The sequence below is a fragment of the Eublepharis macularius genome, chromosome 9 (assembly GCF_028583425.1).
Source record: "Eublepharis macularius isolate TG4126 chromosome 9, MPM_Emac_v1.0, whole genome shotgun sequence".
NCBI lineage: Eukaryota > Metazoa > Chordata > Lepidosauria > Squamata > Eublepharidae > Eublepharis > Eublepharis macularius.
In genome coordinates, this window is record NC_072798.1 from 9,365,334 (window position 1) to 9,392,814 (window position 27,481).

The following is a 27,481-nucleotide window of genomic DNA, read 5'->3' on the forward strand; positions in this document are numbered from 1 at the left end:
TTTAGAGGGAGTCTGAGAGCTATGTTCTAGCTGTATCTGAAGAAGTGAGCTGTGACTCACAAAAGCTCATACCCTGCCACAAATTTTGTTAGTCTTATAGGTGCTACCGGACTCTTGCTCTTTTCTACTGCTACAGACAAACCCAGCTACCCATCTTGATTGTTTTAATAATACAGTCTTAATTCTTGGAATTCTAAAGATTTTAGTTTTTGTTTTTTTGGCATTGGTCTTGGCACGTGTATGTATATTTTTTTTTCTTTTTTTGGTTCTTTCAACCTTTTTTGGTTACCCTCTTAAATCTTTACTCTGCCACAAGAGCTTGCTGGATGGTTGAGTAGAATAAAATAGAGGCCAGGGGAATGATATAAGCTGCTTTGGGTCTTGGTGGGGAGAAAAGCGGGGTATAAATGAAGTAAATAAATAATAAACAAATGTGTTTGTTGCACATCAGTAACCTTTCTGTATGGACCTGGATTAGGAAGCAGCTGCTTGAATCTAAGAGCTCAAGGTGACTTACTATATTATCTCCTCCTTCAGTTTATCTTCACAATAACCCTGCAAGATAGGTTAGGTTGAGAGCAGCTGGCCTAAGGTCACCAAGTGAGCTCCATGATGGAGTGAGGACTTGAATCTGGAACTTCCAGATTCTAGTCCAATTAGGGTTACCAACCTCCAGGTAGTGGCTGGAGATCTCCTGGAACTACAACTGGTCTCCAGGCCACAGAGATCTGTTCACCTGGAGAAAATGGCTACTTTTGGGGTGGACTGTATGGAATTATGCCATACCAAGGTCCTTTCCCTCCCCAAACCCCACTTTCTCCAGGTTTCTCCAGGTTTCACCCCCTAGATTTCCCAGTTTGAAGCTGGCAACCCTAAGTCCAATCTTGAGAGCCAGTTTGGTGTAGTGGTTAAGAATGCGGGACTCTAATCTGGAGAACCAGGTTTGATTCCCTACTCCTCCACTTGAAGCCAGCTGGGTGACCTTGGGTCAGTCACAGCTCTCTCAGAACTCTCTCAGCCCCCCATCTCACAGGGTGATTATTGTTGTGGGGATAATAATGACATACTTTGTAAACCGCTCTGAGTGGGTGTTAAGTCATTCTGAATGGTGGTATATAAATCGAATGTTATTATTACTATTATTATTTAACCACTATCCTACTAAATCTCACTGGCTTCTCCATTCATGGACATTCATACTGCCATTTACAGACTACCAAGACCACTGTTTTTTCCTACGTCAGAGATTCAGTTGCCTGGAAACGGGCCAGATTGTCTATTTTTTTTTTAAAAAAAGTCGAATGTTTTCCTCTTTTCTGATTCCAGGCATTGTTGTGAATGGGCAACTTGTTGGGGCCAAGCAGGCCGTATACGAAAAGATGCAAACCTATTTTGGCAAGATTGGGTTTGATTTCAAGAAGAAAGGGGTAAAGGTTGAGGTGAGCACGGAGGCCATCACCCTGAAGGACAGCTCCTCCAACACTTCCCTTTCCTGGTCTGACACAGGGAGGATCATTCACAAAAGGTAAACGGGGGAATCAGCTACCTGTTGGTTTTCTCTCTCTCTTTTAAATCCCATCCTTCTTCCAGGGAGCTGGTAGCAACAGGCATGGTTCTCTTTTCCCCGTTTTATCCTCCCAGTAGGCAGGTAAGTAGGTGAGGTTTCAAAGCAGAGTTTGGACTGGAAACACAGGAGTCCCAGAACAAACCAAGCTTCTAACTCCGACACTACACTGGTTCTCAGACCTGCTGAGAAATGTATTGTCAAACACTTCCAACTACTTTGTCAGACTGCACAGGGAAGCCATTGAAATTCACAAGCATAAGCAAAACTTCAACAGGAAAGAAGAAACCTTAAGAATGAACAGAGCATGGTTTCCAGTTCTGAAAAACACCAGGCTAACAAAACACTCTACACCCGACAATAGCCCTGCAGAGAAGATTAGCACATCAAGCACCAATCCATATGCAAAAGAACCTCCTCAGGATACAGTGAAGCCTCCCGCCATTAGCATTCCACACCCTGGGAAACTCTTACAGAATGACTCAGCTCAACCCCACCCCTCCTGAGTAGATACAAATGACCTGCCAACATCTTTTCCACACTGTGACACTGAGAGATCTCTGTCTTTTGGTGCTACACCTCTGAAGATGCCAGCCACAGCTGCTGGCGAAACGTCAGGAACTACAATGCCAAGACCACGGCAATACAGCCCGGAAAACCCACAACAACCACTGCTGAGAAATGCCTTCCCATCAGCTGTCTTTCCAACAAAGTCAGAATTTCTTACATTTTTATCTATCCCCTCCCTTCCTCCAAGGGATCATATTTATTTTATTTATATATTTACTTTATTTATACTCCACCTTTCTCCCCAATGGAGACTCAAAGTGGCTTTCATCATTCTCCGCTCCTCCATTTTATCTTCACAACAACCCTGTGAGTTAAGTTTGGCTGAGAGGGCGTGATTGGCCCAAGATCACCCAGTGAGCCTCGGGGACAGAGTGGGGATTTGAACCAGATGCTAATCCAATTTAAGTTAGGGAGGGAGGGAGGTTCGCGAAAGGGTGTGAGAGAGTGAGTCAATGGCCCAAGGTCACCTAATCAGCTTCATAACAGATCTGAAACTCCGGTCTTTAAGCTTCCAGTGGTGCACTCAACCCTCACACCATACTAGACCTTTCCCCTTGCCTTGTTTGTGTACATTCCGTTGCTGCTCTTGGCATATTTCCAGCCCACGTGTGTAAGAGAGATTAGTGCAGGATTAGTTGTCGGCAGGGATACCAGCTTGCTTGGCCGAATAGCAGGCTGAGGCACTTACAGGCGAGCAGGAATCTGCATAAGCTTTTGTGGACCACTGTCAGTTTCCTCAGATCGGATGCTCTGGTCCATGAAAGCTTCTGCAGGAATAAAATCCTGTTCGCCTTAAGGCACCACAAGTAAGGTGTGGAATTACTTGTGCATAAGTTTAAGTGCTGCTGCATGAATGGGCAAGCTTGAGTGCTAATTTACTAGCAGATTTTGTTCAAGCAGCAGGTAGGAGCACCTGCCTACAGTGGAATCTACGGGCCTGTGTGCTTTCTGTTCTCCCTCGAAGACTGCTAATACAAAGCATTTATATAGCCCTTGTAGCCAGAGCTTTTTTTCTGGGAAAAGAGGTGGTGGAACTCAGTGGGTTGCCCTCGGAGAAAATGGTCACATGGCCGGTGGCCTCGCACCTTGATCTCGAGACAGAAGGGAGTTTAGATTAGAGATGGGCACGATCCAAAAAAAATTAACGATCCAGCTGATTGTGGATTGGCGCCGGCAATGATCCCTAATTAACAATCCACACCGATCATCTCCCGTTTCCGATCCATGGATCGTGGACGCAAAAGCGGAGGGGCGCCCCGCTGTTCCCAGCGATACAGGAACGGTGGGTGATACCGGCGGCATCTGTGTTTGTGTTTGGCTGTCTGTGTTTGGCCGTCAGAGCTGCCTGTCAGGGTTTGCAGGGATGAGATTGGAGTGCCCATGGCTACAGAACACCCCCTTCCCCCTCCCTCCCTTGGGTGTCTTCTCCCAGCTGGTGACTGCTTTGCTGCTCCGTGGTTGGAAGGAAGCCCTGCTGATCAAGGAAAGCTGGGCTTCCATTCGTGTTTCCAGGGCGACAGAAGGAGGGCAAACACAGCTCAGGCATTCCCCTGGCTCCATTGCCAGGGGAATAGATTGCTGGCACCTGAGTGTCTGGCTTCCCGATCCGAGCATGATCGCCCCAATCCAGCCCCTTCCCGACCTCTGCATTGTTGACCGTGGACGAGCACGATCTGCCAGGTCCCGATTGTGCAAACACCATTATTGTGGGGGGGGGGGGGGTTTCGATCGTAATGTGGATCGTGCCCATCTCTAGTTTAGATTGCCCTCTGCGCCAGGTGGCACAGAGGGCAATCTCAACTCCCCTCTTTTTGGAGATCAGGGGGCGGGGCCACCAGCCATGTGACCATTTTCAAGAGGTTCTGGAACTCTGTTCCCCCGCGTTCCAGCTGAAAAAAAACCCTGCTTGTAGCCCATCAGGTTTTGTGAAATCCTACATGTCACCTAAAGAGAGAGGAAATAGTGGGAAGATTTCATTGCTTCCCAGAGGTTTCATTATGGACCAGGGGCCAATAAGTATATTCCCAGTTCCTTTCCAATATGGAATTCTCCCCAAGCATGCCCACATCATTGTTTGCCAAACGTGCACATTTTTTTTTTACCAAGTCTGCATAGTTACTAGGACCACACTTGCTCCAATATTTTCTTTTGTTGTGGGTTTGGGTTTTTTTTTTTTTGCATTTTCTGGCATATCAATTTGAAACATTTCTGACAAAACCTCCTACTTCTCTCAATCTCCGCCCAGTTCTTCTCCCAAAGCTCTTTCCCGTCCTTCTTCACATTTCCATTGGGCTGCAGAAGCCTGCTTGCAACAGTAGCTGCATGCAATCGCACATGTGCAAAGTAAAAAAAAATTAAAAGGGGGACAGGCACTTTTAGTCTATGATGATGAAAGTGCCCGACCTCCCCTCCAAACCACTTTTTTTTACTGTTTGGAAGTTTTCCAGCAACCTCACGAACAAAGATAAGCTCTTGTGGGTACTGCTTGTGGAGGATGAGTTGTTGTGTGACTCAGCAAAACACAGACCTAAAGCAGGAAAAAGGTGGCAACAACGGGTTGTGTGGAAACAGCCTAGGTCTTTTTTTCTGCTGCTGCAAAATGGGTCAAAACCACTCCTTGGAAAACAGAATTATGCCCTGACGTGCCAGAGTGGATACACAAGATTTATAAATACGCATCAATGGCCAAATTAACTTCTTATATGCACAATAGATCAATAGCTGAATTCTGGAAAAAATGGAAAGATTTCTTCGACTACTTAGGTTAAACTAAGATAAATGCAGATAATACGATACAAAGATAAAACACAGGAGAAATGATTGATTAAAAACTAAAATTTGGGTATAAGCAACTAAGGAGAGAGAATGAGAGCTATTATGTAATTATATTATTATATCTATTAGCCTAATTTAAATTCAAATGTAGTGCTTGTATAAGTTCTTATGCACTTTCTATTGTTATAGCTTTTCTTTTTAAATAAAATCTTTTTTAAAAAAGCCACTGTTTGCATAGGAAAGTTCTATCATTTCTTCTCTTGCCTGATATGAGTGCTGCAGTTGAGACCTTTATTTTTTTTTCCCTGTCGGGTGATGGCATCATAACCCCACAAATGCCAGAGAAGCTTGGGGGGCCACCTCTGGACTTCTTTGATTCTCAGTGGGGGTGTTCTGTGGCCCATCAACTGATAATGAAGAACTGTTAATGGTCCTTTATCAATTTCTTTGAAACCTTTAGATTACTCATCGTTGTGAACAGAAACAACAATGTCACCATCACTGTTAATGGGAACACGTCCTTCATCGTTTTGCTTCACCGAGTGTGGAAGAAACATCCAGTCAACGTTGACTTCCTGGGCATTTACATCCCCCCTACAAACAACTTCTCGTCCAGTATCCATGGACTTATAGGTAAAGCCCTCTGGGATTAGGAATACAGGAGACGCTCATATTTTTTGTGCGGGAGGGGGCAATTTAAAAGAAGTGAAAAAAATGAATGGAGACATAAAGGCATATGAAATTATATGCAGGGGAAATTGAGAAAAAATCTCCCCAAGACTAGAATATGGGGTCATCTACTGAACTTCATAAGCAGTTTCAGATCAAGCCGGATGAAATGCTTCACAGAGAGCATCATTTCAGGAACGCACTTCCGCAAGATGTGGAAAGAGTCACTGGTTTAGATGGATTGTGTCATGTCTGAGCCCCATCCATGCCAATTTTGATTCTGTTATGCTGAACACACTGTATCTTGCTATAGCTCAATATCACTTTGCTAGTGTCATAACTTTTCTTTTCACAAGCTTTCACAGGTGTTTATCTGTTGGACTGTAACAGCTTCCAGTGTTTATGACCTTGGACTCCTTCCCAGACAGTGTTGTGTCTTGCTTCCTAGTAACTCAATGTGATATCACAAATATGTGAAATGTTCTCACACCAAGAGAGCGCCGAAGTATTGTGTACGGTTGGGAGGGGGGAGAAAGGAGAAAACTAGAATGTTAAAAGAGAAGTTTCTCTCACATGATGTCATTCCTGTCAACTTCTACTCATGCTGCTTAGATATCTACCTTGCTTCTAAGTAGTCCTATGGACCTGTATATGAAAATGATCTGATTTCTGAAAAAAACGCCATTTTGACCAAGAACTTGTGTTGATGCAACGGTCCAGAGATCTATCTACTGTATCCTGTCATCCATAGCCTGACAGGTTGAAGGAGGAGATTTGACAATTTAGGGAGGAAAGGCCTTTCAGTTGTTGTCAACTCTGACCGCTAATGAAACCTTAAGGCCCAGGGCTAGTATACTTCTAAAGATGAACTTCCTGAGGGGATAACAGCAGGGGAGAGAAACTGCTTTCGTACACCCCTTTTGGGATTCCTAGAGGCAACTGTTCGGCCAGTGCAAGATGCCAGACTCTTTGGTTCAGTCCACTACGGCTTACGTTCAACTCAAGAGACCTCAAACTACAATTTTAACCTGAGACATTTTCAAACATTTCCTTCCTCAGGGCAGTTCATACTCGAACCTGCTGTATATATCTACAACGAACGGCCGGGACGAGATCCAGAGAAACCTGAAGCCACCATGGAAGTGAAAGGCCACAAGCTTACTGTTACTTGGTAAGGCATCCAAGTCACACAAAACAAAAAGGCTGAGATGCCCTTCTTCCAAGTCTTTTTTTATGCAGACATTCTCGGTCGGAGGAAGACTTTGCAGAAGGGAGTCGCGAGATCCAACCCTTTGGTTTCAGGTTATTCGGATCCAAGCTTGTAGCTTCCGAACCCTAAATACCCTCAAGCGGCTATAAAGATGAATCTGCTTATACAGGAAGCCAAGCAATGTCATAGGTCTGGAGAATTTAATTTGGTCAGAATATGGTTTCAGGTGAGGAGTCATGTTGGACCGGCGTAGACGAGCAAGAGTTGGGTCCAGTAGCAACTTAAAGACCATCTAGATTTCCAGGTTGTGAGCTTTCAAGAGTCAAAGTTATGACAAAGGGAACAAAGTATGCGTCTCCTAGAAGATATAGCTCCTCCCATTTCCTTAGGCCAACTCTAGCCTAAATACCATTTTTTGTTATTGCTTGTTCTTAAATTTACTCCTGTTGCATTATAAGGCTTCTTCTAGCCTTAAATACTATTTTTAAATACTTGTTCTTAAATTTATTCCTATATTATATAATATTCCTATTTTATTCCTATATACATATGTATGTATGTATTTTCCTCCCCTGCAGGGGATTCCAGAAGGACTATCGCCAGAACCGTGTGTCCGGGACTCGTGTTCAGTGCTGGTTTGTGCACAACAGTGGGAAAGGCTTCCTCGACGGCCGCTACGAAGATTACCTCGTCCCTACTTTATACAGCTTTCTGATGCGGCCCTAATCAGGATTAGGAAACTGTGCACCCCTGAGCAACCAAGCCCCCTCCCCAGTCCACGCAGCTTTGCATTAATTCACTGGTAGACTGGGTAGAAAAGCTTTCCCCATAGACAAGCGCAGGCAGGCATGCTTAGATCCAGCCCACAGACCTTGTGCTTTGCCTGTTCCTGCCATCATGAAGCTGTCTTTCCCCTCCAAAACTTTACCCAACACACGCCTGTCAAGATATAGAATTATTCTCGATAGCGTCAACAGAGCCCGAGGTAAGGGAGGGGAAGGAGGCAGAAAAATAGTGACACACACCACTGTTCACTTTTAAACTTTATAAAATACAGTTCTGTTTACTGGACAAAAACCACCTTTTGAAATATAATTTAAACAATGCAATTAAAATACAATTTTAAAAAAGCTTGTGTGTCCTGTACAGTTTCAGAAGAGTTCAGTGAACCCTTGAGCATCTCGGCAATATGCTCAACTTATGTAGAAAACATCTCCAGCAAGCTCATGGCTGTAGAAGCAGAGCATCATGGTTACGAGGTGGACAGGGTTTGCTTCTATACATTATCAACATATCTAATTCTTAATGTGTTTTCAATCTGTGGATACATACATCTGGAGATTGGGGCCAAGGACAGACAAGACAGATCTTTCTTCAAACCTGAGGAAAACCCCAGGTTTACATAGAAATCTGAAATCTAAAACAAACCCAAATGATAGGAGCATCTGTAGCTTTAAGAGAACCATGCCCTCAGTGGCTAATGCTAGGCAACCACAACAGTTTTGCCAGCGTTCCAGGCTTGGTTTCTGTCAGTAAAAGGTGGGAGAAGAAGCACAACCCTTTCTGGGACTGTTTTGGTCTTTGAGGGTAGACTCGTCAGGGCCAGCAGCAACTACTGGGCAACTGTTCAACAGCAACCACCCCAATGAAAGCCAGTAGCGATTAGAGCGTCAGACTACAATTCTGCTGAACTCGGACCAGTTACACATCCTCAGCCTAATTTACCTCACAGGCAGGGGCAGATTGGCCATTAAGAGCACTGGGACACCTCCAGGTGGGCCGATGGCCTCCCTGCCATGTCAGCCTCATGATAGAAAGGTTGAACCCAGCCTGCCTGATTCTTGGGCAAAACAGGGGAAGTGGCTCCCAGCACGCCTGAGGTGAGGCAAAGGAGGCGGCACCCAGCCGGCCCAAACACCACCAAGATGAGGCAGAGAAGATGGTGCCTGGTTTGACCAACACAAGCTCCACATGAGGTGAAGGTGTTGGTGCCTGGCTCAGCGCTCCTGATCCCCATGCGAAGACAGACAAGGTGGGTGGCTGCACCTGGTTCAGTCCACCCAATCCCTGTGCGAGGGGAAGGGAGCATAATCCTACCCTACATGACAGCTCCATGACCACAGGGATAGCCATCTGAAGGCCATCCGCATACCTATAAGAACAGCAAATCTGTATTGCGTGTACAGTGGAGGCCTCTCTCCCACTCCTCACCCAGCTCTTCCGCTCTGTGCTACACATTCCTTCAACAATGCATAGGAGCAGGGGCAATGGGGTCAGATGGTTGCTCCTTTCTCTTCTCCAAATAGAGCTTTGCTAAAGAGCAAGGGCAGTTGCATCCCCTTCTCTCTCCTCACTCCAGCCCCCCAACCTGTATGCCGATTCAAATGCATAAGCTCAAGAATCCAATCAGTGACTGTTCCAGGAGTCAGAAAGGGCTACCAAAACAGAGAGGGACACTGGAAAACTCAATGTGCAGGCTGCACAAAGATGGTTGGAACATAATCCGCAGATTTAGAGCTCGGCCAGAGGCACTGGATTTCCCAAGGTGTAATTTACCACAGTCAGAATCAGTTTCTGGTAGAAACAGCTCAGGTGCTACTGCTATGGAGGGAGTTCTTTCCACTTCCCTCAGCCTGAGCATCTCCCGTGAGGACATAAAATCTGCCTTGGTTATAGATCTGTGGCCAATATGGCTCAAGAAGCAACCAAGGGCCACACTAGCACCCCCCCCCCTTTCCTATCACAAACATCTGCATGTCCCTTCTTCTGTCTTGCATGGCTAGGTGCAGCAGCAATACGGTGACTATGAGCGGCCTGAATGTTTTAATTGAGGGACACTGAGCACATGGTATTCTGGGATGGCTGGAGAAGTGGTAAGACGGAGGGTCTCATATCACCACACAGCGTGCTGAATTCCAAAGATCTGTTCTGCTGGGGGTGGTACTCTTGTGTCAGGATAAGGCTCCTCGTGCCAGAGGAGTGTCACACCAAAGAGATTGGAGCCACAGGACCCGCTGGCTAATAAACCTTCATTTCCAAATTCTCAAACTGACTGATAACAAACTTACCTACGCAGCCTCAGTTACATTTTTCTTGTAACTACAAGTAATGTAAGTTGTCAAGAGATCCACCAAGCCTCCGAAAGGGTATACAGCTTTTATGGCGGGTAACATGTTATGTTTCACATAAGAAAATAGTCCAGTGGCACAGTTTAAGTGATCTGGAACAAACACTATTATAAATATCAAAAACATCACAGAGTCTGGAAGCGGCTTCGACACCACGGACTCTCTTGTCCAAAACTGCTTTTAAGAAAGACGCTGCTGGCTTGCTTCTAGGAAACAGATTTTAAAACTCCAGCTTGGGGGAGGCAGCAACTGCAGTTTGGGGCTTCTTTAGGCTGGACACGTTTCAAGGGTCTATCAGAATTTGTTCTCAAGCCAGTTTCGAGATGTCCTCGTACGGCACACCTTCCACTCGGCGTCCTTGCAAAGGCCCCTAGAGAAAGAGGTTGGGGTGAGAAACTTAACACAGGCTGTCTTGTCAAACTGTGGCCCAACAACAACAACCCAATATGTCATGCAGAATTGTTTTTCTTTAAATTTATATTATCTACAGCCTGCCTTTCTCAATGAGACTCAAGGCAGATCACACAGTGTAAATCAGTGCAGTCAATAGGATAAGATCTCATAGGCTTATGAAATTAACAAGGTTAAGCGAGGAAATCAATACGGACCAGGCAAGGGGATTGTACACACTTGTCCAATATGCAAAGAATGGGTTGGGTCTAGCAATCCATCAGCAAAAGGCAGGTGTGGCTCTTTGCCAGTTTCCCCACAACTCAGCAGTCTCTCCTGGCCCCTGTAAAGTTGATGCTTAGGACGAATTTGCACGTGGAAGATATGACGGAAGAGGAGAAGGAAGATTTGGCTTTGCCGATTTAAGATGCAGGAGAGCGATTTTGCCCTTCCCCCCTCTGCAATGCAGCACCCCCGGGGGGGGGGCATGGCTATTGGTTCATGCAGTTTTCCATAACCCATGGAGTCAACTTTCGTAGTGTTGGAATTGACTGCTGGAGGAGGAATGTGGCAAAGGTCCACGGGGTTTTGTGCTGATGGATCACCGGATCCAACCCAATATTGGTGGCCTAACCTGGAGGTGGTAGAAAGTGCCATCAAGTCATAGATGACTTATGGCAACCCCTGCTGGGGAAAACAGAGAAGAGGTTCGCCTGAGACTTAACCTAGCGTCATACAGAAATATTGACGAAAGACAGGATTGGAAGCACTGAGGGGAAGGGGAAAAGAAGATTTTGATACCTCATTTATGGTTTTAATACACCTAAAGAGAGGCTTAATTTGCAAAATATACAATGTAGGGTAACTGATGTCAAAGAAGACTTACAGATTGAATGAGTATCGTGGCCGAAAACGTTTTTTCATTTATACCTTCTAAAGTAGCTTCGTTTCCTCTGTAGCCACCATTTAAAACCAGCACCTTTTTGCCTGGAATATGGGATGACAGAACATGAATTCTATTTATTTAGAATACTGCTACACTGCCTCTTCAGAGTCCTGCTCGAGGTGGCTTATAATGAAAATATAAAAATATAAACTATTAAAAGCAAGACATAAACAGCATAAAAACCACCTATACAGCAGAAAGACCATTTTAAAAAAGCTGTTAAGAAAAGCACTAAAAAGCTTGGGTAAAAGATAATTTTAGTTTGGTGCCTTAAAGAAAGCCAGATGAGCCTCAAGGGAGAAAGCATTCCAAAGACTAGGTGCCACGACAGAAAATGCCCTGTCTCACCTCTGAAGCAAAGGGCACAGAGAACAGAGCTTGAAAAGCAGATTTTTAACTGGAGGGCTGGGTAATGAAGCCTATGGTCTACTCCAAACAGTAGTCACTTGCTCAAGGTTTTCTTAGCTCTGCTACCCCCAAATCTTCCCCATCTGAGATTTGCAGATTGAATCAGAATTTTCTGCTTACGAAGCAGGAAGAGCTATTCCTTTTTTCCTTTGCAGATTTCCTCATCTCTCATCAGGAAACTGGAAACTTGGAACTCACAGCCCCAGGAGCACACAAGCTGCAAGCCACCGTTCATGTTGGATCCATGCAGCACATGACGCCACTCTTGTTTACATGACACTTTCTGTTTTGTTTGGCTCTGCCTAATCCTCAATATGCATCCAAGGTGCCAATGAACATTTGCAGTTACTTGACAGAAATAGGGACCTGCCTGGCATGCAGTGCTCACAAATATTACCTCCTAGACACCTCCTAGGACAGCATCCGAAGCATAGTGGTTACGTGGCAAGGCTGCGAATCAGCACTCTGCTGGTTCGAATCCCACTACTGCCATGAGCTCAGCAGGTGGCCTTGGATAAGTGTTTGGGCTGCAAAGCAGCACTCTGCTGGTTCAAATCCCACTACGGCTATGAGCTCAGCAGGTAGCCTTGGGTAAGTGTTTGGGCTGCAAAGCAGCACTCTGCTGGTTTGACTCCCACTATTGTCATGAATTCTGCAGGTGGAATTGAGTAAGCCACACCTCTCATCCCCAGCTCCATTGTGGGATAATAACAACTCAGACTTTGTTCACTGCTCTGAGTGGGGCACTAATCTGTCTAGACGAGCACTATATAAGTATAGTTATTATCAGGGCTTTTTCTCTGGGAAAAGAGGTGGTGGGACTCAGTGGGTTGCCCTTGGAGAAAATGGTCACGTGGCTGGTGGCCCCGCCCCCTGATCTCCAGACAGAGGGGAGTTTAGATTGTCCTCTGCACTGCAGTGCGGAGGGCAATCTAAACTCCCCTCTGTCTGGAGATCAGGGGGCGGGGCCACCAGCCATGCGACCATTTTCAAGCGGTTCCGGAACTCCGTTCCACCGTGTTCCAGCTGAAAAAAAGCCCAGGTTATTATTATTATTAAGTTCAAAGCTCATGCTTTCCTGAGACTGGATGACAACACAGGCCTATCCTTTGAACAAAGGCACGTAAAATGCCTTTGGTATAAGAACAATGGTACTCTAAGTCCAAGCCGAACACGCTATTTACTTAAGCTTCTTTTTAGCTCTAGTGGCAAATGCGACTCGGAGAACACTGCGTAAATGCTCCCCAAACGGTGATTTTAAGGCTGCACAGAACAGCAGGCAAGCTCAGGGATGCTTTGGAGTCTGGAAGAAGCTGTGCAACCCCCGATCTCGACTCAGCAAGCTCTGGGAAGCTTCTCAACGCAACTACCAACAACTGCTACAAACACTTTTTAAGCACTGCTAGCTATCCTTCCCCGTTTTATTTTTTCGTTTAACGTTATGGAGACCCACGCTTAGAGTTGGATCCTGCAAATCTGGGGCACAGGAAGTCTTCCCCATCTGAAGCCTCCCTTCAGTGCAGGAAAGCTCTCCTCCTAGCAGAGCAGATGTGTTGGATCCAGCTGGTTCCTCCCCAGAAATATCGCCCAGCCTGTGTGTCTCAAATGGTCAGGAAAGTAGCACGGTGTAGCCCGATCTTGGCAGATCTCGGAAGCTAAACAGGGTCCGCCCCGGTCAGTACTTGGATGGGAGACCACCAAGGAAGACATGGTTGCTTTGCAGAGTAAGAGATCCAGAGGGGTTAGCCGTGTTAGTCTGCAGTAGCAAAATAGTAAAGAGTCCAGTAGCACCTTTAAGACGAACCAACTTTATTGCAGCATAAGCTTTCGAGAGCCACAGTTCCGCATCTGACGAAAAGAGCTGTGGCTCTTGAAAGCTTACGCTACAATAAAGCTGGTTAGTCTTAAAGGTGCTACCGGTCTCTTTACTATTTTGCAGAGTAAGGCATTGGCGAACCGTCACTGCTCCTCACTTGCCTTGAAAACCCCTTTATTGACGGCCAAAAGTCGGTTGCAGCTTGACAGCACAAACACACACACATCTGTCTCAAAGTACAAGGCGTCTGCACAGTGCAAAAAATATATTAGTCTTCCACCCAGAGATTTGACAGCAACTCATCCTCCGCCTCCACCTAGCTTTCAAGGCAGCTTACCTGGTGCTGGAATCACCGTCTCCAGGTGGGTCTGGTCGAGTTTCAGTTTATCACCCGAATCAATCATCTTTACAACTGCTGTGTATTTGTCTATCACCTCCTGTCAAACACACACACGTTTATTAAAGCAGAGCAAACCCTTCTGCTGTGTATTGCCACGTGTGTGGATAGCAGCCCCAACACAGCTTAAGAAAGCTTCAGCAGGTGTGTACGTTGTGGGGTACCCTCCCACATGTGGTGCACCTGTTTTTACCTCCATTGTAATTAACTCCAGCTCCTTGCTGTATGTGCTCATAAAAATGTGCCTCTGCCTCACACTTTGTAGGGTACACATCTTGGAAATACTCTCCGTACCTACAGTCTGTAATTTGTTACCCTAAATGCACTCGGCAACCAGAGGGAGCCAAGCGTGCTGCCCAGGGCGAGAGGGACAACGAGCCTATTGCCACTGCCAGCTCCCTCTGACCACCGCCAACACAATCGGCTCCCTCTCTACTGCCCGCACGCTCGGCTTCCTCTGGCTGCTGAATGCTTTTAGGGGAGCAAGAGGAGCTGGCAGCAGCAAGAGGGAGCCGAGCAGACTAGACGAGACGCCTAGAGAAAAAAACTCTGCCAGGGAGAAGAGGGATTCTCTCCCTCTTCCCCCTGGCAGAGGTTCTTTCTCACTACACTTCTCATGGAACCTTTCGGGAAATTGACGCATGTCCTCCACGCATCTCGTGTCCTCCACGCATCAGGCGTCTCGTCTGTTTTGGCTCTCAGCTCACCTGGCTCCCTTCTCAATTCTTTCCATCTCAGGATGTCCCTATACCAGACCAACTAGGCGCGGATGGGGCACATATTCCACTGGATGGGCAAGATGAGCAGCAAATGGATGCCAACCCGAGATGCTTAGGTAGCAAGTTTTTAGACAGGCAGACTTTTAGATAGCAACAGTAAGGTTTTCTTCTTTTATGTCTGTTGCCTGTGCGAGAGTGCTTTATGCTTACTGCAACCACTCCTGAAACTAATAAACTAAATTTTATTTAAGCTGAGTCTGGAATTCATGACTTTGGTGGGGGTACACCCCAGAACAAACTCAGAGGCTGGAAAGCCAAGGCCTTGGGAAGGCAGAGCTTTCATTCTCACAAACTAAAGGGAACGCACCTCCACCTGTCTGATTGCTGGAGTGGCTGTGATCAGTGCCCAGGATTGGAAGGAGAGAGGCCCTGATCCCTGCACCAAGTCACTTGAAGCCTAGAGGAATGTGGACTTCCACTCACTAGAGTCAATTCAATGAAATCTGTAATGTCCTCCCCCGGGGCTTTGGTGACTGCCTCGTTGACAGATAATTGACCAAGGAATTCACCTTAACAACAGCCTTCTTTTTATGGTATTTCTCTCCAAGCTTCTTTGTAATGATTTTGACCACAATTTCCTGGAAGAGAGAAAAAAAGAGGGACTTCACATCAGAGAAGATCACACACCTCTCAGCTCAACCCACAAATACTACCTGCAACAGCCCAAGGGGCATGAAACCACAAGGAAAAGACTGTGTTTCTTTAACAACTGGGAAAAATAAGACTAACCAACTTTGTTGTAGCATAAGCTTTCGAGAACCACAGCTCTCTTTGTCAAATCTGACAAAGAGAGCTGTGGTTCTCGAAAGCTTATGCTAAAATAAAGCTGGTTAGTCTTAAAGATGCTACTGGAATCTTTACAAATTTGCAACTACAGACTAACATGGTTAACTCCTCTGGATCTGCGAAAAACAACGCAGCCTCAGCATCTCCACCTCTTGGCCTGATGCTCTTCCTCTGCCTCTTATTCCTACGGAAGCAAAGAGAACCTGTGCAGAACCCACAGTAGGCAAGTGTACGATGATGGAACCGAAGGGGGGCGGGGCAGAACAGCAGTGGATCTATTAAAAGGAAGAAATATACTCTGCACATTGCATACTGGCTGAAATGGCTACCAGGCATTGTACGAAGGACAGAATAAAGGGGCCTTTTTCATGATCCATAATTAACTTCTGGCACTACCACATGATACAGCAATGGCCACCAGCTTAGGTCGCTTTAAGAAGGGAATATAGTCTATGGAGGACAGGTCCATTTAAGGAGACAAAACCATGGCGACTGAATGAAGCCTCCATGTCCAGAGGCAGTGTATCTCCGAATATCAAATGCTTTGGCATCAGTGTTCTGATTGCGGAGGGGCATCTGTTAGCCATGCTGGGCTGGGTGTGTGTGGGGGAGATGTCCAAGGCGATGGGCCTGAACCATCCAGGGTGCTCTAACGTCCCCTATCACCGGAGATTATTTTCTTACATCAGTGGGATAAACATAAAGTCCCCATTCCCCCGATAAGAAACGATCTCATCGGCGCTTTGTTAGCAGCAGCAAAAAGTGCAATAGCCACGCACTGGAAAGCAAAATCCATTCCCTCGATTGATAATTGGAATTCTAAAATATGGGAACATTATATTTCCGAAAAACTATACGATAAACTATATCAAGCAGAACATTTCCCGAACACAACAAACTTTATTGAGAAATGGTTCCCTTTCTTTGATTACTTAGAAACTAATAGTTCTCTACCAGGATTAAAAATCTTTAATTTATATGCAAATATGTAAGAGACATACATTGTAGCATGACGTTTGATATTGTTAACATATTCTCCCCGAAAAAACAATTATATAACTAGATATGTCTTCTTGTTTTTTAGAGAGCTACACATTGTTTATATTTATTGTTATTGCTATTTATTGCTATCTCCATGTTGTTATAGATTTTACAATTTCTATAAAATTATATATTTTTTAAAAGGATGTTCTAATGAAAAAATTTCAGTCCAGATTCAGGTGGAAGAGGATAAAACAATCAAAAAGGTCTTACAGAAGACGGAATCAAAATTGATCAGTCATCTGCTTATTGGCAAATGTGCCAGTATTGCTTTCAACTACATATCAGCAACTGGACGCCTCTGGGCCAAATCCAGGTGGCTGAATGAGTACCAACCGTTAGGACACTTACGGGCTGCAGCCAGTAGTCGGCTCGAGCTGATTTTTTCTTCTCTTCTTCAAACTGAGGGAGGAAAGAATGTTCAACCAGTTCAAATACAAATAAGACAAACTGGGAAGTGCAAAGCATCACCTTATATATTGTCTGCTGCTTTCAATATGTACTCCTATGTACAACCGGCGCTCCATGTTGTCTAATGTTAGTCCTAGAATTGATTATGTTTTGCTTCAATATCTCTACTATGTCTTGGATCCTTGCTGATGCTATGTCTTTAAACTTGTATATGTTCACCTTATGGTATTGTATTGAAACGTACTTACTTGATACTGATTGTATTAACCTCATACTGTGTAATCCGCCTTGAGTCTCACTGAGAAAGGCGGGCTATAAATGACGTAAATAAAATAAAATTTGATGATTTGATGACTGAAAAAAATCTCAGCGACAGCCAGGGAAACTCCCCATTGGCCAAGAGAGCTTTAAAAAGGCATCAGAAGCTAAAAACTGGAATTCTTTGCCACAGACCGATCTTTGCTTCCTGCTGTATGCACTTCCTCTACCAAACACAGCCCCTTTTGCCCCGATGAATGCTTAGTTTTTCAACATTTTTACTGGCTTTGTGAGGAAAAATGATTACCCTATCCATTTTAGTTTGCCCTTCTTCCAAAAGCTCAACCACCCCAGGTTATTCTCAAAACAACCATGTGAGATAGGTTAGACTGACGGTAAGTGGCTGGTCCAAGTGATTGTCATGGCTGTGGGAATTCAAACTTGGGTCTGCCCAGTTCAACATGCTAACCGCTGCATTGCAGTGGCTCACAAAAGCAATTGGAACAAATTATGTCTTGTTCTCATCTTCTCTCTGTCTTTGGCTTTTGTACGCAATGACCTCAGCCATGAGCTCCTTGGCAACTTTTTGATGGAGCCTGACTACAGGATAGGAGGTTACATCATGAGGTGCAGCCCCTCCCTGTGGGCTACATTCTAGAAAAAGAAAATGGCCACGGAGAAAACAAAATGGACTCACAACTAAACAGGTGGCCTCTGCAAAGGATGCTGGGAAAAACAATTCTGTCTCATTATGGCTTCCCTCGACTCTGAAATGCTGAGCTGCTGTCTTATCACGGAAGCTTTTGTATGACATAAGATAACCAGCAACAACTACCCTTACATTTACATGAGACTATTTTGAATGGCAGCATAGCATGCTGGTTAGAGTGTCAGATTAGGATGGAAGAGAGCCGAGTTCAAATCCATACTCTGCCACAAAGTTTGCTGGGTGACCGTGGGCCAGCCTAACCTACCTCACAGTGACGTTGTGGGGATAAAACAGAATAAGAGGGAACTCTAGGTATGCTCTTCTAAGTTCCTTGAAGGGCGGGATAAAGATGCAGTAAATAGGATTCGCAGGAAAAATGCTTCTCACGACACCTCTATGATCTCATCCAGCGCGTTCTTTCTCTTCTTTTCTTTGGACTGCCCTGAGCCAGGAGGAGTTTCCTTGCGTTTAACCGTTGGTGCTGCTCCCGCCATCTTCAGCCCGCTGGGGCCCAGCAAGCTGCAGAAAGAGTGTGTGGATTAGGACGCCTTCCGCAGGCCTTCCTAGGAAGGCAAACACATCAAGAGCGCCCTGGAGATCTTTCGGTTCCCCCTCTTGTCAGGTCCACGCAGCACCAATCCTGTTCCCGCAAAACTCTTGAGTCTGTGCTCAGAATTCAGTATGCAAATTCAATGCAGCTCTGTCTCTGCCTATTTGGATCAATAGCTCTCATTCCTCAAACATGGCTCTTTAAAATAAAATTATTTCCTGGCAAGACTCAGAAAATGAAGAGGGTGTCTGAAGGACATTAAAATCCAGGGAAAAAAAGGAAACAGACATTTCCTTTTCAGAGGCGTTTCAGAGATGGTAACGCTGTCCCGTGCTGGTGGAAAGTGCTGTCGAGTCATAGTTGACTTACGGCGACCCCTAGTGGGGTTTTCAAGGCAAGAGACCAACAAAGGTGGTTTGCCATTGGTTGCCTCTGCATAGTGACCCTGGTCTTCTCTGGAGGTCTCCCATCCAAGTACTAGCCTTAGCTTCTGAGAGCTGATGAGATCGGGCTTGCTTGGGCTATCCAGGTCAGGGCAATGCCATCCCGTGCCAGCCTGAAAATCTGCCACCGCCCATCAGGCACTGCCTGCAGGCTGGAACCTCTTAAATGAAAGCTAAAATTTTTCAAAAACGTAAAGCTGGGATGTCAGAAAGCAAGATCCAGGCTCTAAAACAGCGCACTAGGATATTTTCCTACGCAAACCCCATAGAAATGTATGGGACGGGCACAAAAGCATGGGAGCAGATTGAGCCGCATGGCAACTTGGCGGAGGGGAGGGAGAAAGCGGGCAGCCTGAACCCTGGCAGGCCAAGATCGGGAGTAAGTGGAAGAGAACTCACCTGGGCTTAGCTTGTGCCGCCGTGGAAGTGCTTGCTCCTTTGTTCAACTGAAATGTCACTAGAAAGAAAAAATGGAAGACTGTTCTTTACATTTATTGATTTAAAACATTTATTAGTGACCATCTACCCTATGGCATTCAGTAGCTTGCAACATATATAAAAAGACATCTATTTAAAATCTCGATGTCAAACTGCAAAAAAATAGAAAGCTCATCAAATGCAGTCCTAAATAACACCATCTTCAGCTGCCTCCTATCAATCGAAGAGTGAGAGGGCCAGGTGCACTTCCCTGGGAAGGCTGTTCCATAATCGTGGGGCTACCACCAAGAAGGCCCTCTCTCGTGTACCCACCAGACAAGCTTCTTTGGTCATTTCGCTCACTTCACTGCACTGCTTGCTGAAGGGAAATGAAGCTTAGACCCCATTTTGCAGAATTAAAGAGTTCAAAACAAAACAAACAGCCCAACACCAATTACTAGAGATGCTTTAACTGGAGATGCCAAGGAATGAACCCAGGACCTTCTTTTATTTTTTTATATTTCAATTTACAAACTGCCCATCCTCAGAGGCTCTGGGCGGTGAACAAGTTAAAATCAGTAAAAACAAGAAAACAACAATTCTAAAATCAACATACAATAAACAAGAATGAAATAAATTAACCAGATACATTAAGATGCAATGGTGGGGAGAACCTCCCCACCCCAAAGGTGAGAGGCCGACATGGCACTGCCCCCTTCAACCACCGAATGCCTGGCGGAACAGCCCGGGTCTCCATTGACAGAGCATTCCACCAGGCTGGGCCAGGACTGAAAAGGCCCTGGTTGAAGCGAGGCGGACTTCCTTAGGGCCAGGGACTACACCAGTAAACATTTATCTGCTGATCAAAGTGGTCTCCGGGGAACATACAGGGAGAGGCGGTCCCGAAGATATGCCGGTCCCAACCCGCTCAGGGCTTTAAAGGTAAGAACCAATACCTTGAACCTGATTCGGAATTCAACCGGAAGCCAGTGCAGCTGGCGCAGGACAGGTGTGATATGTGACTGGTAGGATATACCAGTCAGGACCCGTGCCACCGCATTCTGGACCAGTTGTAGTTTCTGGATCAGGCCCAGGGGTAGCCCAGTGTAGAGTGAGTTACAGTAAGGGAGTTACTGGGACTCCCTTCAGGGTTGGAAGACTTGAGTTCACATTCCAGCTCGGCCATAAAGCTCACCGGATAACTTTGAACAAGTCTGTGTTAGCCCAGCTGACATTACAGAGCTGTTATCACGGTAATGCACCATAGCTCAGTGACCTTGGGCCAGTCACACTTTGTCTCAGTCTAACCTACTCCACAGGGTTGCTGTGAGAACCCATCTAGCACATTTTTATCCCAGCCTTCCTCCATGGCAGTGTAAAAGGTTCCCTACTTCTCATTTTACCCTCACAACCACCCTGTCAGGTTGGTTAGGCTGTCAGAGACTGGCCCAACATCATCAAGCAAGCTTCGTGGCAGAGAGGTAATCTGAACCCCAATCTCCCAGATCCTAATCTAGTACTCTAACCACTGCACTACACAGTCACTATGTGAGTGTGCAAAATGAGAACAATCAGGGTACAGCGAACGAACGCAGGGTTTCAGATTGCTTCAACAGATCATGTACACACAAACAACCTGGAGTCTAACACTGCAGAGCGTTGCACGTTCCTTACCTTTTTCTTCTTCGTTTTCTCGGTTTAGTTCTGTGTAGACCGGCTCTTCCTGCAAGGCAGGATTAAAGGAATTTCACAGATTGCATGAGCTTTTGCCATTGCTGGTATCAGGAGAGAACAGGAGCCAAAACCTACCCTGCGGGCCACCAATCCGGTTGCCAAAGATTCAAAGATTACTGACAGTCATATGTCAAGGGCAGAGTCAAATGCCAGATGGTGGAGCGGGCACATTGACTTTGACTTCACCTCCCCATTTGCTCCTAACCCCGGAGTGCTCTGGGGCACTAACTTGCGGCAATCTGCACCACAATACATAGCCATTCCCAGGGCTTTTTTTCTGGGAAAAGAGGTGGTGGAACTCAGTGAGTTGCCCTCGGAGAAAACGGTCACATGGCTGGTGGCCCCGCCCCCTGATCTCCAGACAGAGGGATGTTGAGATTGCGCTCGGCGGTGCGGAGGGCAATCTAAATTCCCCTCTGTCTGGAGATCAGGGGGCGGGGCCATCAGCCATGTGACCATTTTCAAGAGGTTCCGGAACTCTGTTCCACTGCGTTCCTGCTGAAAAAAAGCCCTGGCCCTTCCTCAATAGAAAGTCACGGATAGGGATCTATTGGAAAATATGGGCAGAAAAACAGGGGTGGGCTTGTTTTTCTGGATCCCAAGAACGTCTGCGTCCATAATCTGACCCACGAGGCCAGGCCCCACCTGTTCCTTCCCTTCCAAGCCTCTCCTGACTTGCTCTTCAATGAACCTGGCCGTCTTCTCTTCGTCGTCCAAGTCCTGCTTCTTCTTCTTCTCCTGCTCCTGCTGCCTGCGGATCGTCTCAGGGTCTCGGTCGATGTATTGGATGTACCAGCCTTTGGGCGTTTCGTCCACTTTGCAGAAGCCTGAAAAACCACATCGCAACCGTTACAGTCTTGAGAGAGGCAGAGGAGGAGGAAAGAGACATTGCACGGGATCAAGGTCTGGGCATTTCTGTCCTCTTCCCATTCCCAATCCCAAAGTGCACAGATTCTGGCCCAAAATGTAGGATGTTTATCAGATTCAGGTGGGTAGCTATATAGGTCTGTAGTTGAAGAGCAAGATTTGGGACCAGTAGCACCTTAGAAACGAGCTAGATCTCTAGGGCATGAGCTTTTCAGAGTAACTTGGAACTCTTGAGAGCTCAATCCCTGGAAATCTAAGTCTCTATGGGGCTACTGGACCCCAATCATGTTTTATCGGGTTACTGCTGCTCGATTAAAGAGTATCACCGAGAAGAACGGAACCCCGTTCAAATCTTGCCTCTGCCACAAATTCACAAGGTGGCCTTAGGCATATCCCTACCCCCTTGGCCCTCTCACCTTTGCCCTGCTACAAGGATCAATTAATTGATTAGGTCTACATCAGCCTTTTCTTCAATCATGGAACTCCCATCAGCATGTACGGAGTTCTCAGGAGGTAGCTTCTCTCCAGGCACTGACTCAAGCTATACTTTGTGCCTTGTTTTAGAAAGCTTGCCATACCATCTGTTGGATTAGGACCGGTGAGACTGGGTTCAGCTGTGCTATTTGACTGGCCCAATGTCATGCAGTCTGCATCATGGCTGAGCTGGATTTGAACTCAAATCTCCCTGGTTCAAGGCCCATACACTACTCACAACACTACCATACTGGCTCTTGGGAACTGAATCATTTGGAAACCCGATTAGAATATTTCACTCATTGGAAAGACTATTAGTGGAAGGCATTTATCCTAGAACTTGGTTTTATAGGAAATAAAATTACCTTCTCTCCCTAGCCACTTGGTAAAATCGGTCAGCGTTTCCCATTGGGTGGCATTCATATGGATATGCTCCCGATGGCTTATATATTCATTGTACACTATGTTATTGTGGACCCTCTTTGTTCCTAGAACAAGAAAATACAGCTGTTAAATACAGATCTGCTATCAAACAGAAATACTTTAGACTGAATTATAAACAAGGCTTCAGAACAATAAAGGGATTTACCAAATCGCCTCCGGAGTAGTTCTAAGAAATCGTTCTGGAATTCCCTAAGGGAACACAAGAAGGACAGATGTAGCCATTTGGGGCAAAAGTCTGAGTCAACATATATTAACAAAAGAGAAGATAATGGCTCCTTTTTGTGTACAAGTGTGCTAGCTTTTGAGATATAAAGAACTCTTCATGAGACAAGATCGTTGTTGGCTTCACAGGACTTTACATCAAATGCTAAAGGTACTTAACTATTTATGTGACAGGCAGCATGAGACGTTTATCTCCTGATCATGCCTTTGTACTACCACAGAAAGATTTAGCAGAGTTGATGGATGTAAAAGCAAGTTTTTGTTGTTGTTGTTGCAGTTAATCAATATTATGTTATTCACTATTGCCACCAAACGAGACATAAATCCCCCGTGGGAAATCAGTATCAACAATCAAATATACAATAATTTAAATAAATATTTTTCGGTTTTTAATTAATTATTTCTTTTTAAGGTGCAAAGTGCTTTCTGTGAACAAATAATATTTTCCTAAATATATCAAATACAATAAATACAAAATATAGCTCTATAAGGTCCCAGATTCTCAAAGAGTACATTCATCAATAATCTTTAAAAGTCCCAAAAGAACTAGCTTATCTCCATATGGTCTGCCTGGGCATTCACTTAATGAAGTTCAGTCTTGTATATGAAATATACAGTAAGAAATAGTGGGGCCAAGTATCTGCTGCTTTAAATATGCACTCCTATGTACCACCAGAGCTCCATGTTGTCTAATGTCAGCCCTAGAATTGATTATGTTCTGCTTCAGTATTTTTTCTACTCTGTATAAGATTCTTGCTAATACTATGTCTTTTAACCTTGTATCTATTTACTCTATGGTACTGTTTATGGAAATGTCCTTGGTACTGTATTGAAATGTACTTGCTACTGATTGTACTAATCTCATACTGTGTAATCCGCCTTGAGTCTCAGTGAGAAAGGCGGACTATAAATAACATCAATAAATAAATTGAGCAGACTGGCTTCTCAACCCCGGAAGGTGGCATGAGAAAGCCAGTCCTGACGAACTCACCCCCCCCACCCCCCACCGAAGATGTCTCTGACTACAAATTCAATGTGGTTGTTAATAACCCCCTTTTCATATTGCTAGATCAAGAACTCTATGAAACTCTGAAATATGCACTTGTCTTATACCCAAAAGCCAATAAACCAGTTCAATTCATCCTTTTGCTTCTGTTTCTGATGTAGCCCTTTAGCACTTAAGTGGCGCATCTTATGTCCATGTGATCCAACGGTTCCCTGCAGATATGCAATGCATGTGCATGGAGCTCTCTTGCCAGAGATGACTTTACTATTCTCCTTCACACCTCTTAGTGGGCTATACAATACAAAGTTATTTACCAAACAGCACAGACACGCAAATTATTGAAATGGTTGCTTGGCTGTTGCAACAGAAACGTAGCTTCTGCATGGGGACTCTTGCTGCAGAGGCTTTTCAAAGGTACATTGTCATGGGAGCCAGTTTGGTGTAGTGGTTAAGAGTGCGGGATTCTAATCTGGAGAGCCAGGTTTAATTCCCCACTCCTCCGCTTGAAGGCAGCTGGGTGACCTTGGGTCAGTCACAGCTCTCTGGAGTTCTCTCAGCCTCACCCACCTCACAGGGTATTTTGTTGTGGAGATAATAATGACATACTTTGTAAACTGCTCTGAGTGGGCATTAAGTTGTCCTGAAGGGCGGTATATGGATATTATTAAATACGGCATCTAAAATTCACCTCCACATGACCAGATAGGAAAGCTACGTAAACTGGAAAACGTAGTGTTGTTTCCCTCCCCTCTTAGAACGCTGATGTGTCACAAAGGGAACTACGTGAGCAAGCAAGCTAGGGAATAATACTCTTTTAATCCTCAGTGATTTCGGTTGAAAAGGTCAGGCAATAGGTAGGGTGGAAGACCTCAACCTGAGACCCAGGAGAGCAACTGCCAGTCAAAGTGGACGACACTGACGTAGAGAGATCAGTGGTGTGAATCAGTATAAGGCAGCTTTGTGGGCTCAAAAATTTAGAAGGTTAGTTCTTGTCTGTAAGGCACATGACAGTCAATTTCATTCATCATTTGCATGTAGCCAGTAGGACTGAACTCACATGTCACCATTTCCACCACCAAAGGGCAGATCCTTTTATCTGGGTAGGGTTCTTCTCACCACTGAAGTGAGCAAGCAAGCCTACTCACACAGGAACACTGCGCACATACAAAGCAGGTCAGTATTTTCAGCAAGCACAATTCTTTTCAGAATTATCTTTTTGGGAAAAAAAAGGATATTTTCCACAAAGACAGAAAGGGTTCAATCCAACTGGAGTCCCGGCTGGAAATCACACGAACTTTTGCTGAAAGGAGACAAACTCCACAGAAGGAAAAGCTCGAGCTGAAATATTGGTCAAACTCACTCTGAAAAGTAATCCATGAACTGCTGAGGATTTTCAGAAGCAAGGAGTAGCTGTCTCTGGTGAGATTCTGACATGCAGTGACATTTGAAGCCATTCTGGACAGATAAAACAACAAAAAAATACAACGGAGTTCACCAAAGCTGGCAAATTGCACTGTTAAAGCCCACGATAAACCTTTAGCCAAACTTATTTAACTAGTAAAACTGATACATTAACTTGGAGATGGGAAATCCAGGAGATTTGGGAGTGCAGCCTAGAGAGGGATGTGACCTCAAGTGGGATATAATACCTTAGAGTCTCCCCTTCAAGTGGCTGTTTTCTCCAGGAAGGCTGATCTCTTTTGTCTGGAGATTAATTACAGTTCCAGGAGATCTCCAGAATTTTACGTGGGTGCATAATTCATCAATTTCAAGATTTCATTTTTGTTTTAAAAACCAGGCTCCTAAATCGTAAGGCTGTGTAGAGAAACTTGACTGTGCAAAGACATTTGGATGAGAAGCTTAATTTGTGCAGAAGCTGAAGCATAGTAAAGAGTCCAGTAGCACCTTTAAGACAAATCAACTTTACTGTAGCGTAAGCTTTTGAGAAGTGCAGCTCTCTTTGTCAGATCTCTAAAGCTTACGCTACAATAAAGTTGATTAGTCTTAAAGGTGCTACTGCATTCTTTACTATTTTGCAACTACAGACTAACACGGCTAACTCCTCTGGATCTATTCCTTGGAAAAACTTCTGTGCTGCCCCCTCCCTATGTCTCTTTCCCCATGATGTGCACAAACAAAATTAGCTTGAAAAAATAAACATACAGAATTAAAACTTCACCACTATGTTGCCTTACGTCCTATCTGTTGCTTTAAGTATGTGATCCTATGCAGTACTTGTTGGTTTAAGTATGACCCTACTGGATAGTTCTATGTTGTCTAATGTCAGTCCTACAATTGCTTATGCTCTATTTCAGCATTTCCTCAACTCTGTATCAGATTCCTGCTAATGCTGTGTCTTTCTAAACTTGCATTTATTTACCCCGTGGCATTGAAACATCCTTGATATTGACTGTACTAATTTCACTCTATGTAATCTGCCTTGAGTGTCAGCGAGAAAGGTGGACTATAAATGACATAAATAAATAAACAGAATTTTGGCATTGCCGCAGAATTTGGGATTGTTGAGCAAAGAATTCTATTAATTTATATACTGAAGAAGTGACATCTAGCCAAGGGCGACCCTGTTTGCTGATTCTGCATATGAATGCTTATTGTTGCCACCCCCTCATCACTGCCCCAACACAGGCCACCCTGGGTCTCCATCACCCTTCCCCAGCTGTCCTGCAAACCTCTTCTGCCTTTCTTGGTAAGGAAGGGCCACCAAGAAACTTCTTTGGGGCTATGATATGCCCATGGAGGGTTGCCAGCTCCAGATCGGGAAATTCCTGGAGATTTGGGGGAAGGAGCGGGGGGGGGCCGGCTTGGGCATAATGCTACAGCCTCTACCCTCCAAAGCAGCCATTTTCTCCAGGGAGATCTCCAGCCACCACGTGGAGGCTGGCAACCCCGTGCCCGAGGTAGACTGCTCCTGACCCAGGAGGTTCCCCTCCCACCCGGCCAGGCCCCCTCACCTCGTCCCTGCACTGCTTCTGGCACATCTGGCAATACCAGCGCAGCTTCTGCAGCCCCTTCGACTTGATGCGGTTGGCGATGGCCTTGGGGCTGAGGAAGTCCGTCTTCCCCATGCTGGAAACCAAGGGAGGGAGAGCCCACCGGCTTCCCTTGGCTTCCTGCTTCTCTCCTGGAGAACTATCCCGGAAGCAGAAATGGCGAGCGGACGCCTTCTCTATCGCTATGACCGCTTAGTTGGCCGCTCTATCCTCTGCATCTCTATGGTGACATATGGCGAGAAACGGATACCTCCGACCGGTCTAGCCCAACGACTCTACGACACGAGCCCTATTGGCCCCGCTCTACCTTAGACCATCTGTCCGCTCTACCCTTCATCTCCATGGTGCCATCCTTTTTCTCAATAAGCCGGAAACAACGACGGCGGGTTGCTCTAGCCTGTCAACTCTGTGATACCAACCCGACAACCATAGAGTCGGGGAAGCAAGTTTATTCAT

At 45.4% G+C, this 27,481-nt stretch overlaps 2 protein-coding genes across 4 annotated transcripts in view; one reads left to right on the forward strand and one right to left on the reverse strand.

Annotated features, from left to right (window-relative positions):
* The window catches only part of ITIH2 (inter-alpha-trypsin inhibitor heavy chain 2), a 45,640-nt gene extending 37,747 nt beyond the window's left edge, over window positions 1-7,893 (forward strand). For 2 of the 3 annotated variants that reach the window (XM_054988250.1, XM_054988251.1), the window contains 4 exons: window positions 1,327-1,525; window positions 5,370-5,542; window positions 6,638-6,749; window positions 7,367-7,893. In XM_054988250.1, coding sequence (XP_054844225.1) covers window positions 1,327-1,525; window positions 5,370-5,542; window positions 6,638-6,749; window positions 7,367-7,514 — 632 coding nt within the window. In that variant the 3' untranslated portion in view covers window positions 7,515-7,893. The remainder of the gene's footprint in view (window positions 1-1,326; window positions 1,526-5,369; window positions 5,543-6,637; window positions 6,750-7,366) is intronic. The other variant, XM_054988249.1, reaches the window with a different exon arrangement.
* KIN (Kin17 DNA and RNA binding protein) lies at window positions 7,819-27,154 on the reverse strand. Its single transcript, XM_054988252.1, has 13 exons — window positions 26,987-27,154; window positions 25,375-25,469; window positions 22,932-22,975; window positions 22,708-22,830; window positions 21,647-21,828; window positions 20,942-20,990; window positions 19,250-19,307; window positions 18,250-18,376; window positions 16,831-16,881; window positions 15,162-15,230; window positions 13,814-13,913; window positions 11,193-11,293; window positions 7,819-10,286 (listed from the first exon to the last, which is right to left on the reverse strand). The coding sequence occupies exons 1-13, from the start codon at window positions 27,098-27,100 to the stop codon at window positions 10,224-10,226; spliced, it is 1,176 nt and encodes a 391-aa protein (XP_054844227.1). The 5' UTR covers window positions 27,101-27,154; the 3' UTR covers window positions 7,819-10,223.
* Window positions 27,155-27,481: the final 327 nt, after the last annotated feature.